The sequence below is a fragment of the Euprymna scolopes genome, chromosome 5 (genome assembly GCF_053919585.1).
Source record: "Euprymna scolopes isolate OS-2025 chromosome 5, ASM5391958v1, whole genome shotgun sequence".
Classification (NCBI taxonomy): domain Eukaryota; kingdom Metazoa; phylum Mollusca; class Cephalopoda; order Sepiida; family Sepiolidae; genus Euprymna; species Euprymna scolopes.
In genome coordinates, this window is record NC_136486.1 from 75,481,704 (window position 1) to 75,494,947 (window position 13,244).

At 38.4% G+C, this 13,244-nt stretch overlaps 1 protein-coding gene across 2 annotated transcripts in view; it reads left to right on the forward strand.

The window, feature by feature from the left end:
• LOC145276857 (nuclear pore complex protein Nup205-like) overlaps positions 1-13,244 on the forward strand; it is a 393,804-nt gene that overhangs the window by 217,734 nt on the left and 162,826 nt on the right. For both annotated transcript variants that reach the window (XM_080128250.1, XM_080128251.1), the window contains exons 6-7: positions 865-1,090; positions 9,124-9,294. In XM_080128250.1, the coding sequence (XP_079984376.1) occupies positions 865-1,090; positions 9,124-9,294 (397 nt within the window). The remainder of the gene's footprint in view (positions 1-864; positions 1,091-9,123; positions 9,295-13,244) is intronic.

Below are 13,244 nucleotides of genomic sequence, written 5' to 3' on the forward strand. Positions count from 1 at the left end.
GTCAAGTAGTTCATTTTTTTTTTAATTGCAAATTAACAAAGCTGTATGAGGAAAGCTAGAGCAAAAAGTAGTCTAGTTGGAAGAAGATGCTTATTCAGTTTGTTCCATTTGGCTGTAAATTTAGCATCTCACTTATTCCTGCAGCTGAAAGAAAAATTAGCATGTAGTTTGTTTTTTTTAATTATTTTTATTTTATTTTATTTTTACATAGGCATCACCACTTATCAAGGCCAAGAGGCCACTCGAAGATAAGGGTTAAAGAGTGTACAGTAAAAATTGGACAATATAGTAATCGTTTGTAATGGAAATTCGGTAAATTTGTTAACATATGGAACGGCTCATCAAAAACTGGTTTATGTTAGACTTGAAGACAACCATATTGTAGTCAGCTGCAAAGCAGGAAAGAAGACTATTCCATAGGCGTTCAGTTCTAAGAAAGAAGCTTTGCTTATGGAATCTACGTTGAGGTTTAGGCACAGATAAGAGTGGGGGAAATTGGTGCTAGTGTTTTCTGATAGACGGGTGTTTTTTATGTGAACATATCTGATGTCAATCAAATGTCATATCTTTGCAAACATAAGTAAATCATAGAATAGGTATATATACTGGTTTGACCCCAGAATAAGATTTTCCATTAAAAAATTTAAATCATTATATCTATTAATTACAAAAATATATTAAAAAATATTACAAAAGATTGTTGTTTAAGTTTGAGAAAGTTAATTAAAACATGAAACAAAAAGTTTTACACAAAGAACTGACATGTCTATGTATAACAACTAATCTTTTTCATTAAGAAAACCTAAGAATAAGTTATTAACTTGCCGTGCAACAAATAAAAATTATATTTTTTACATTTTGCAGGTGATTGATTTATACAAAGAGATACGTCTAACTTTAGCAGAGTGCATTTTTTCTATGGCTGCCCAGCAACCTTTGAATGAGGCTGATACTTTACGATTGATTACTTTCCTAAAAGAAGATTGTAAATGGAACCCTGATGGCACGTTGGAACCAGCATCCTTGTGTCTTCTCATCACACTCTTATATTGTTTTGATAACAGACTTCTAGAACATGAAGATAAAGAAGGTTTGTCATTTTCGATGTTTGAATAAGAATTTTAATTTCTTTGAAACTTTAAAAGTAAAATCGAGTACTTAATTATCTCGTAACAGTTTGAAATCAGATTGAATGTTATTGTCACAAAATAACTTGCTTACTAAATTTCAGTAATAAAACTAATCTGAAATGTTCTTTATAGTGTTATCACAGTTTATCAATGTCCTCTATAAATATCAAAGCGAAAATGTATGTGAGTATGTGTGTTCGCTTTTTCTGTATGTCTACAAAAGGCTTTTTTCAGAGAAGCGGTCAGTCGGTTCACAACTTCTTAAAACTGTTTATATCACATGTAAATCGTAATATCTCAGAGTTAAAAAACGGAGCTCGCCTGTCTATTTAATTTGCTCGACTTCAGGAACATAAATTATTCAACATTTGTCGCTCGCCACATGTAGATTAGTCTTAAAAGCGACACTAATTCTGGCGGTATTTTCTGTCTATCGGTGGAAATGTCCAAAAGCAATCAGCTTTGATCAATGTGGAAATATTTTCCATATATCAAACAATTGCTATTCAATTTGGACAACGGGAGCTGGTCCCCTCCCTCCCACCAACATCTCCGTAAAATACAAAAAATGAAATACTATCCCGCAGTCAAACTTGACCTCATTAAGTCATTAAAACGTGCACCTGCCAAATCCAAGAAATTAAATAAATTCAAACGTGTTTCTGTTAGCATCTCGTGGCCCAATGATTAAAACCGTCGCACTCTTTTTTTTTTCACACTTTAATTTCGAACTTTGCCTCAACGGTTCAGGTTCGATCCTCATACCTACTAAAACATTTATTTTTTATCCCCCACCCCCCACCCCGACACACACACCTCCAAACACCCGGGCAACGCCGGGTACCCCTAGCTAGTCTATATATATAAAAGTAAAATGTGTGTATGTATGTATTTCTGCTAAAATCTTTTGACAGACAGAACAAAAATTCACAAATTTGGTCTCATATAAAAGCCCCACTCTCCGGACGACAATATTGAATTTTGGGCCCGAAAGGTCCAATCTAAGTTACTTAGCTGGCCCTTTTTCTACATGTTGGGACTGCCTCAGTCGTCGCCTTGGCTGATGTATTTTTCTGGGGCTTTGGCCGGGCTCTTTTTGGGCAGTCCTTGGCCATGTGTCCTTGTTTCTGACAATGCCAGCACTGTGGCTTTCTTCCCTCCACAATCACCACCATTGTCCACTTTTCGAACTTGAGCATCGCCAGAATTTTGTCGAATTCAGCTCTGTTCAAGACCATCCGTACTTTGTAATCCCCGGTCAATACGTTGCGTTGGCCCTTGACCAGGGTTACCGCCTCCATGTCACCGTACTGGCTGAGTATGGCTCCCAGTTGTTTGGCCCCTATGTGACATGTCACGTTCACTAACGGTGACATTAGCTCTTCTTTTGTTCAGGTACTCTGGCTGAATACGGATGTTTTTCCAGTTACGATCCATCCTGGACAGTCTTGCAGCTTCTTCTTGGCTGGGGAGCAGCATGTCCCATATTGCATAACTCCTTCTGCAGACGTATTTAGCCAGAATTTTTTGGTCCAGAAGGAGTTTAATCATTGTCTCCTTGCTGACTCCCGTGAGGCTCCTGGTTCTGAGGTCTGAAGTGACCAGGGAGAGAACCCGTTTTTCCAATTCCTCGACTTGTTTGGGACGTGGAAGGATGATGTTCCCATTGTGTGTACTCCTTATAAGTCGAGGAAAACAGTTCTCTGTAGCCTTCGGGTGTCAGCCGCTCTTCTTGGGAGGTCCTGTTTAGCTAGTGCTATCTCTAGGGAGTCCGCCCCCTGCACCGCCCGAATCAGCTTATCCTCTGTACGCTTCTTTGCCTTAGCCTTATCTAACGTGAGGTGTTAGCTGTACTGGACAGAGAATCGTCTAATTTTGCCCTTAAGACTAACCCACCACTTACTCCCTATAACTGCCCCCCACTAAAGCCCGCTGAATTAATTTGGTAACCTTCAACTGGTAGTCCTCCAACTCCAACAAGGTGCTGTTAAACTTCCAGTATCCGGCTAGTTTAGGCCTAGCACTTAAGTTCAAACGGGCCATAACGAGTTTTTGGTCCGAGTGGAACGTGGGGCAGTATAGAAAGTTTACGTCGCCTCTTCTAACTAACATTCGATCCAAGTAAGTACTCGGATGGGAAGGCACTACAGAATGCCACGTCCACATCTCCCGCCCCGGTTAATTCAGACGAAATCTGTCGACGAGGTCGCATGGAGCCATCAGGTCAGACAGACTGTTGTCATACCACACCGACCCACTAGTCCCCCCCGACCTTATCTATTTTGGAATCAAGGATTGCATTCCAATCACCCATTAACACTAACCGATCCGGATCCGCTAAGTAGCCCTCCAACCGTCAAAAAAAAGACACCCTCTCTCCATGAGAATTGGGAGCATAAACTGCGACAATCCGAAAAACACTGCAATTAACGGCAGCATCAATAATGATCGCTCGCCTGTGTGAACAACATTCACCGACGCTGACAGGGTGCGACTCACTAGCAACGACTATAAGTATTGCCGTATGCTGAGTAAACATCATAGTCGTTTACCAGCACCTGACAATCCTCGTCACAAACAAAGTGGATCTCCTGGATAGCGGCAATATCTAACTTGAGGGACACCAAGTCTCTTACAACGCGCGAGGCCTTGCTTCGACACCTGATGCCCCTCACATTAAATGTAGCCAAGTTCAAAGCCATGTTCACTTACCTTACTCAGTGTCACAGACGGGTCTGAAATCTTTGGCAGTAAGGATGTGGCAGGCCTGCCCGAGGCTGCCGGTAAGTAGGTCTGTTGAGGGTACTCCATCCTTGGCCATGCCCTCTACATCCATGGGAAGGTTAGTTTGAGTGCCCTATAGAATTAGGGGTGAATGTACATGGGGATTCTGCCCTCACACTTGAAGAAAAAATTGTTCAATGAAGGATGGTCCACCAGCTGCTGGGATCGCATCCTTTGCTGCATCAATCATTGCCCAGAGGGCTTGAGTTCTACAGTCCTTGTTGACCCTAATGAAAGTGGTAAACAAGGGAGCGTCCTTGAATTTGGTAGGATCCGCGACGTTGTCACCTCCGATGTACACAAGGCTCCTCAGCTTGTTGTACCGGACCTTCTGTTGTCTCCCTGTCTGAGAGTACATCTTTCAAACTGCTTGGCCTAACGTTCACAGGAAACATGAGCTGGAACAATTATATTGAAAACATTGCCAGGGCCGCTGCAAAAGAGGTAGTCTACCGTGTTAGAAAACTAATGACACCTGAAAGTATCCTGTATCTCTATAAGGCCACCATTCGCCCATGTATGGAGTATTGTCACATCTGGGCTGGTGCGTCTACTACTAGTCTCTCGCTCCTAGACAAGGTTCAAAAAAGAGTCGCCAATCTGATAGGCCCTGAACTGGCATCTAAGCTTCAGCCTCTGTCCCATCGACAAAACGTTGCATCCCTCTGCTTGTTCTACAAGTATTTCAATGGTGAATGCTCTGACGAACTCAGACACTTGTGCCCTCACGACGCAGACACCCTCGACAAACCCGACAGGCAGCTAAATCCCACCCCCACACAGTAGAGATCCCTAGATGTAAAAGATCTTTCTACTCCAATAGTTTCTTCCCCAGAACCGCTAGACTCTGGAATTCCATTCCAGGATCCTGCTTCCCCAACTGTACTGACATGCAGAAGTTCAAGTGCAACGTGAACGACATCTTGCTGCCCAAATCCCTACATAGTACCCCAGTAGTTGCTGACCCTGATAGTAGCCCCCTACACCAAAGTGGCAATGTGCCTTGTTTGGGGTGAAAATGTAATAAAAAAAAAAAATTGACCTCCTTTGGATGTAACTTCATTGTCGAATACCATTAGATTACACAAGTGACCTCCCTTTGATGTAGTTTCATTTTCAAATACCATCAGATTAATATGCAATCATTGTTGTAATATGCAAGTGACCTTCCTTGGATGTAGCCTTATTGTCGAATACCATTAGATTAATATGCAATCAATGTAATATTATGCCAGTGAACGCTCTTGGATATGACTTCATAGCTGGATATTTGTACTAGCATAATACTCAGCGTTCCCGGGGATTGTATAAGAAAGTTGGATATATGTACTAGCAAAATACCCGACGTTGCCTGGGATTGGATGTAATAGATGGGATGTTTCCTAGGAGTATACCTGGAATCGGATCAGATAGGTGAATATTTGTGCTAACAGAATACCCCATATAGGAAGATGGTGTGATTATATCGTAAAATCATGAAAAATTATTGCCCAAATTAGTAACATATCCAAGAATTATGAAAAGTGGTGGAATGCAAGTTATTTTGTGGTGTGTTTGTAATGAAAATAACATGCCAAACAATGTCACAAAGTAACTATTTTAGTAAAAGGAAAGGATATTATGTGGTTAAATTATAAAAACGATTGTCGAAATTAGTAACATATCCAAGAATTATGAATAGTGATTAAATGTAAGTTATTGGATTGGTGTGTTTATAATGAAATGAACAGCCCAAGTATAGTCTTAAAGTTAATATTTTTTTAAGAGGGGGTCGATTATGTGGGTTACATCATTAAAAATGATTGTAGAAATTAGTAACATATCCAAGAAAAGTGAAAACGTATGAAATGTGAGTTATGTGATTGGTGTGTTTGTAATGAAATTACCAGCACAGACAATGTTTCAAATGTATTAATTTAGTAAGAGGAAGGGGATTATGTGGGTTAACTCATGAAAAATGATTGTCGAAATTAGTAACGAAATAGACACCCTAGACAATGTCGCATTGTTGTTATTTTAGTAAGAGAGGGGCGATTATGTGTGTTAAATCATGGAAAATGATTTTTGAAATTAGTAACATATCCAAGAATTATGAAAAATGATAAAATGTGAGTTATTTGATTGGTGTGTTTATAATGAAATAAACAGCCCAGTCAATGTAGCAAATTTATGATTTCAGTAAGAATTGGGCAATTAGATGTGCGCACTCATTAAATTTGATTGTCAAAATTCATAACATATCCAAGAATTATAAAACATGATGAAATGTGAGGTATTTTATTGATGTGTTTGTAATGAAATGAACAGCCCAGAAATGTCTCAAAGGTATTATTTTAGTAAGGGAAGAGGGATTATGTGATTGAACTTAGAAAAAATGACGTTTGAAATTAGCAACATATCCAAAAATAATGAAAAATGATGAAATGTGAGTTATTTGATTGATGTATTCGTAATGAAGTTGACAGACCAGACAATTTATGGAAGTTATTATTTTAGTAAGAGGTCGCGCGATTATTTTGGATACTTCATTAAAAATAAGTGTTGAAATTAGTAACATATCCAAGAATTATGAAAAATGATATAATGTGACTTACTTTGTTGGTGGGTTTGTAATGAAATAACCAGCCATACAATGTCTAAAAGTTATTATTTTAGTGATAGAAGGGGGCGATAATGTGGATTTACTCATGAAAAATGATAGCAGAAATTAGTAACATACCATAGCCTATGTATCAATGTTTTTATTTTAGTAAGAGCGGAGGCGATAATGTAAGTTAAATCATGTGACATGGTTGTTGAAATTAGTAACATATCCAAAAATTATAAAAAATGATTAAATGTGAGTTATTTGGATGATGTGTTTGTAATGAAAAACCAGTCAAGACAATGTCTCAAAGTTATTATTTTAGGCAGGTGAGCGATAATGTGGGTTAAACTGTCAAAATTTTTAACAATCCAAGAATTATGAGATTCAATGAAATACATCCACATATTATCAGATTACAGATTACCCAGAGTCACCCTGGATTCAATGAGATACATGCAAATGTATGCAAGCACAATACACGGTCGCCTGGGATGTAATGAGATAGATGCAAATATATACTAGCAGAATACTTGGCGTTGTCTTGGATTGAATTAGATTGATTGAAATATATACTAACAGAATACCTTGCGTCACCCAGGATTTAATGAGATTGATTGAGATATATAATAGCAAAACACCCAGCGTTGGCCAGGATTGAATGAAATAGGCGAGAATATATATTAGTAAAATGCCTGGCATCGCTTGGGATTGTATGAGACGTGGTGTATATTACCCGTCCTTTCATATACATGCTATAAATGACCTACCCTAGGTAAGATACAATTATTTCATATGTGTAATACCCATCATACCCGTCTTATATAGGTAAATTATTCTTTTGTTCGAAATAAACAAATGATACATAAACATACAAAATTCCTCTCTTATAAGAATAACAAATATATTACAAAACCAAATTCAATTTTTTCATTGTTTATACGTCCCCGAGCAATGCCGAGTAACCCCGCTAGTCTATAAGTATAAAAGTGAAAATATGTGTTTGTGTGTCCACTAACAACTTTTGACACACAAAACGAAAATTCACAAACTCGGTATCATATTGAATGTCCATCCTTCGCTCGAAAAATATCGAAAAATTGGCCAAAAACATTCATTTTTTTCACCCCGAAATCGACAATTTTAGACAGGGGGGGGGGGGAATCACCAAAAACGGTCCTCTCGTGACAACGACCGGTTCTTGACGTCATGACCTGATTTACTTTAAATAGTTGAAAAACTGACTAAATTTCATGTACGTCGCGTTAACTCAGTTAGTTAGCGCGTTGGTTCGTTATCTAAACGTTTTGGGTTTGAATCGTGGTGTGAGATGTCTTTTTTTATTTCTTTTTTTTTCGATTTTTTTTAAATTTAAATATTGAACCAGTGTTATTTAAGCCATTTTTCACGTAACGTTCGTTTTTCTGTTTTTTTTTTACTTCGCTTATCCACCCCCGACCACACACCCAAGAACACCCGGGTACTCACCGATTTTTAAAATTTTAATATCGAAACAGACGGCACGTGTTCGTTTTTCTTTTTTGTTTTTTCGATTTTTACATTTAACATCGTTCGTTTTCTTTACGTTATTTTTTTTGTGTTTTTTTCTCGATGTTTTGATTACCCTCCCACCCCCTGCTTAAGTTTTAACGTTCGTTTTTACGTTTTCTTTTTTTACTTTGTTTATAACAAACAAACAAACCTGGTCATAACCTCATTTGCTGAATAGCTATTGCTTACGTCGTCGTCATCGTAACGCTCTACAACTTCCGTGCGCGCACATGTCAATTTGGTTCTTACTTAAATAAAGTCAAACGTCTTTCAGTAACTCATTCTGGCTGGCCGATTGTATGTTCAAACTTTGCCTCAGGGCTTCGGGTTCGATCCCCCCCCCCCCCCCCCCCCGGTTTCTTTTTTATTTAACAGCACACACACCTCCAAACACCCGGGCAATGCCGGGTACCCCCGCTAGTTATGTATAAATGTGAAACTTAACCAGTTAGGGTTGGGTATATGCATTTCATGGTAGAAAAAGGTCATCTTTACAATATTTCAATATTTGGCATACAGATCATTCAGTAGCCCCAATTTTTATGTGTCCTTTGCTGAAATGTGTTTATAATGTTAGCACTGGTCACTTTTGTAAAACATGTTTCCAGATGGAGTACTCAGTATGTTAGCTATAATAGGTATGCTTTTCCCAAACCTGTTACTTTGAAGATATCCTCTCTATGTTAATACTATGGGTTTTCAGTTTGATTTTCTCCTTAAAATGTCTCTGTTGCTTGTATTTCAGGTGTTTGCTATGTTTCAGTTCCCTATATAACTTGGAGAGGATGCCATTTTTCATTTTTACCAAGTATCTTGTACATAGAAAATGCAACAATTCTTAATGTTTCTGGCGATTTAAAAATTTAGATTAAAAAAAATTTCAAAAATTGCATTGTAATGACTTCTTTGATTATATATCATACTTTGATCTCATCAGGACAGAAAGATGTTCAAGCATTGCTGGACCACATGAACTCCATCCTTCCATTTATGGAATCCACCATAGAAAATGATCAAAAATTGTTCTTCCTACATTCATGTGTTATACGAATTATTCATTTCTATTTCTATTAGAAATTATCCAAAAATTGCCTATGGTGAACAGTGAGAAATATGTTCGAAGTATTCATCAAATCCTTGTGTCGGGCCAACCTTGGAGTCATCCAGGAATAAAAGCTGTGGCTTCTTTTGCTTGGGCTTTGAGTTTGCGTCAGTTGTACATTTCTCAACATCCCTGTGCACCAGGTAAGTTGTTTCCCAAAAGTTTCTTTTAAAAAAAAGAAATAGAAACAAAATTCACTACAAAAATGTTTTCTTTTTTAATGAAAAATTCTAATGTACTTTCTGCATTTTCATCATATTTATATTGCATACACTTAGTGCAGACAATATTTTTTCACCATTTAGCTAAAAAATGTCATTTCATTTTTTGAGATTTATTTACCAAACTTGGGTCATTTTATCTTCATTGTTTGATCTTTCATTGTTCACTCAATAAACTGCCCTTTCGCTTTGATGACAGCTTTCGTTACTATCTCTGACCGAGATATCCAAAATAGATCTCTGGTGATCGTGCTCTTTAGGTTGTCCTTAATGTCGCAATTTAATATGTTTCATTTTATCATGCCTTACAGAAAGAAGTCATCAGGTTACAGACAGGTAAATTTGGAGGCCAAATATTGAGTTGTGGCCTGTACTTTTTCAACTAGTTTTATGTTTTCCAGTTGACGGGCTATTGACTCCTGCTGACATATTTTATCTAGGACTTTACTATCTCATACAGAATGCAGATTCAGTCTGAGGCCCTCTGGTAAAGAGTGGCATAACATGTCATCTTCACTAAATATAATTATGAAGTCCGGTGTTCTGATGATGTCAGATTATCACTTATGTATTATTCTCTCTGCTATTAGCTCTTAATTCAATCTGGAATCTTTTAATTCCTTTCTAATCTTTTCTACTATCCTCTGGCTGACACTGAAGAAGTCTGAAATCTTTTTAATTGTCCGTCTGGCGGGGATTCTAAGCCGGGTGTTGGAGTCGGATTTGTAAAAGTACTAGGAGTCAGTGTCGGAAATTTTTGTCCGACTCCTTAAGTCCAATCAGTTTATTTTTTTACATGGTTTTCCTGTTTGGTTTTACCGTTTTTTGTTTTTTTTTGTTTTATTACATTTTTACCCTAAACAAGGCACATTGCCACTTTGATGTACTGGGCTACTATCAGGGACCTAAGTTGCAGGGGTACTATGTAGGGAGTTTAGCAGCAAGGTGTCTGTTCACATTACACTTGAACATTTGCATGTCAGTATAATTGGGGAAGCAAGAACCCGGAAGAGAATTCCAAAGTCTAGCAATTCTAGGGAAAAAGCTATTAGAGTACAAGGCTTTCTTGCATCTAGGGATCTCCACTGTGTAGGGGTGGGACTTTGCTGCTTGTCGGGTTTGATGGGGTATATACATTGAGGTGTACAAGGGCTTGTAGTTCGTCAGAGCATCCACCAGTAAAATACTTGTAAAACAGGCAGCAGGATGCAACATTTCGTCGGTGGGACAGAAGTTAAAGCTTGGATAACATTTCAGGCCATATCAGGTTGTTAACTCTCTTTTGAACACTGTCCAGAAGCGAGAGATTAGTAGCAGATGCACCAGCCCAAATGTGACAACAATACTCTATACATGGGCGAATGGTGGTCTTATAGAGGTACAGAGTACTTTCAAGCATAAGTAACTTTCTAGCACGGTAGAGAACCCACCTTCTTTGCAGCAGCCTTGTCGATGCTCTTGATGAATCTTTTCTAACTCATGCTCCCTGTGAATGTTAAGCCGAGGAGTTTGAATGAAGTACTTTCAGGTAATGTATTTTTAGCCATAGTTATTGGTGGTTGATAAGGTGTCATGTAATTATTAAAGGAAACAAGCTTTGTCTTGGCAGCGTTTAACATTACCGTCCATTTTTGAGTCCATTCCACTAGACTGAAGGTCTTCTAGAGTTTCTGCTATTATCTTAGATATGTGCTTATTAGTTTTCCCCATGTGCCTGCTATAGGGCGTGGTGTCATCGGCAAATATACCCGAGACAATTTTATCAGGTAAGTCATTTATGAATATCAGAAATAATAAAGGACCAAAGATCGATCCCTGAGGTACACCCGCATTTATATCGTATTGTTTGGACATATGCCCATTGAGGACAACCTGGATTCTCCTCTCATTTAAGGATTTAATTGTGTTAAGTATTCATCCAGTAATACCATAGGATTCTATTTTCATGAGAAGACTATCGTGCCATACCCTGTGAAAAGCCTTAGATGTATCTACGATTACTACCCTCCCTTCCTCTGCCTTATCCAGTGCTTGGTATATATGTTCAGAGATTACAGTTGGAATATCTGAAGTAGAATTGGTTTGTCTAAATCCATATTGAGTGGTAGACAGAAGTTTAGCAGCTGTAAGGTGGTGGGCTAGAGCTTGATTAATTATGGACTCAAATATTTTGGCGAAAAGAAGGGAGGGAGGCAATTGGGTGAGAATTTAATAAGTCAGTTCTTTCGCCAGAGATTTTGTAAACTTGTACCATAGAAGCAGTTTTCCAGCAGTTAGGAAAGCAAGATTCGTTAAGACATTTATTAAAGAGTTTAGAGAGAACTGGAACAAGCTCAGTGGACCATTTTTTTAATAGCACATGCTTTTCAGGTGTCTAGGTTTTTTATGATATCATGTACTTGAGAAGGGGTGATTTTCAGGTCATCTTGTGTGGGTTCTGCCTACCGAGAAATATCAGGGAGGGAATGGTTTGCTGGGTCCAAGGTAGAGTTTAAGGCAAACTGATGGGCAAGCATGTTAGGTTTCTCAGATGCTGTGCAAACAACCTCATGATTGTTGGATAGTGGTATTGTTGATTGCCCATTATTTACTACACTATTATATATGTTCCAGAAATCACGAGTTCCTAATTTCTGCACTTCAATGTTTTTCCTAGTGGCATCAGTATATCCACTCTTAGCTGTCACTACTTCTTTCTTACAATTACTTCTAGCTTCTATAAACTTTTGTCTTTTTGTACAGGACTTATGTTGGATAAATCTACTGTATGCATGTTGCCTCTGAGCAATGGCTGCTGCGCAAGTAGAAGTAAACCATTGGGAAGAGTGGAATTTGCTATAGAACTTCCATGTGGGCACATGTGCTTCAATTGCTACTTTGAACCATTCAGTAGTCTCATTAACGCACTGTTCTGCAGAAAGAGAAAAGAAATTTCCCCATGGGACGTCTCTGATGTGATCTCTAATGGCATCCCAGTCAGCCTTATTGTAGTACTTTGGCGTTTTGAGCAATGGTTCTTCAACTTGGGGTCAACAGGTTAGAGTGATGTCAATCATTATCACAGCATGAGCAGTATTCCCGAGTGGGCAATGAGTATTTGTTACACAATCCTCGGGAACTGTTGTCAGAAATAGATCCAGTATTGAGGTTTGCTAGTCCTAACGTTCTGGGAGATAGGTCCGAAATGTTACTGTGTCAAGAAATGGGATATAGAAAAGTTATTGATGACGCTATCAGCTATGTCAGTGGACTAAGAGGAGCCAAGTCCATTTCTGTGGTGGGTTTTAAAGTCACTAAATACATATATTTGGGCGCTAGTGTCAAGCGAGAGTGCTACAAGTATGCTGGCTAAGACATGATTGATTATAGTACAGTCCTGGGTTGATGGAGTGCGATAAAGAAAATACAGCTAACGTTATGTTGTAAAGTTTATTTAAAGCACATGAAGGCCTGGTCACCTGATTCTTGTTTAGATTCCCTAGACATGGGGAGAGTGTTACGAATATAGACTCCAAGTCCGTGCATGTGTCAGAGTTTTACGACAAAGTGGAAGATACCCAGACAAGTTAAAGTGGTCAGGTGGGATGGAGGAGTGCAAGTTAGTTTCACTTAGTGCTAAAATATCTGAGGAGTTTGCTAGGAGAAATGATTCGACATCATCTAAGTTAGCTCTAAGTCCATAAATATTTGCAAGCCTAAAGGGAGGAGGGGAATTCCTTGAGTGTGTTTGAACGTTTTTTTTTTTTTTGTTTGATTGAGCTGTTATTTTATTTTATAGTTTAAGATCTAGGCTGAGGTGCTATGCAAAACGGATGTGCATAGCCACCATCATGCAACACAAGTAGACCATCAGCCGGCTCCTCATCTACAGG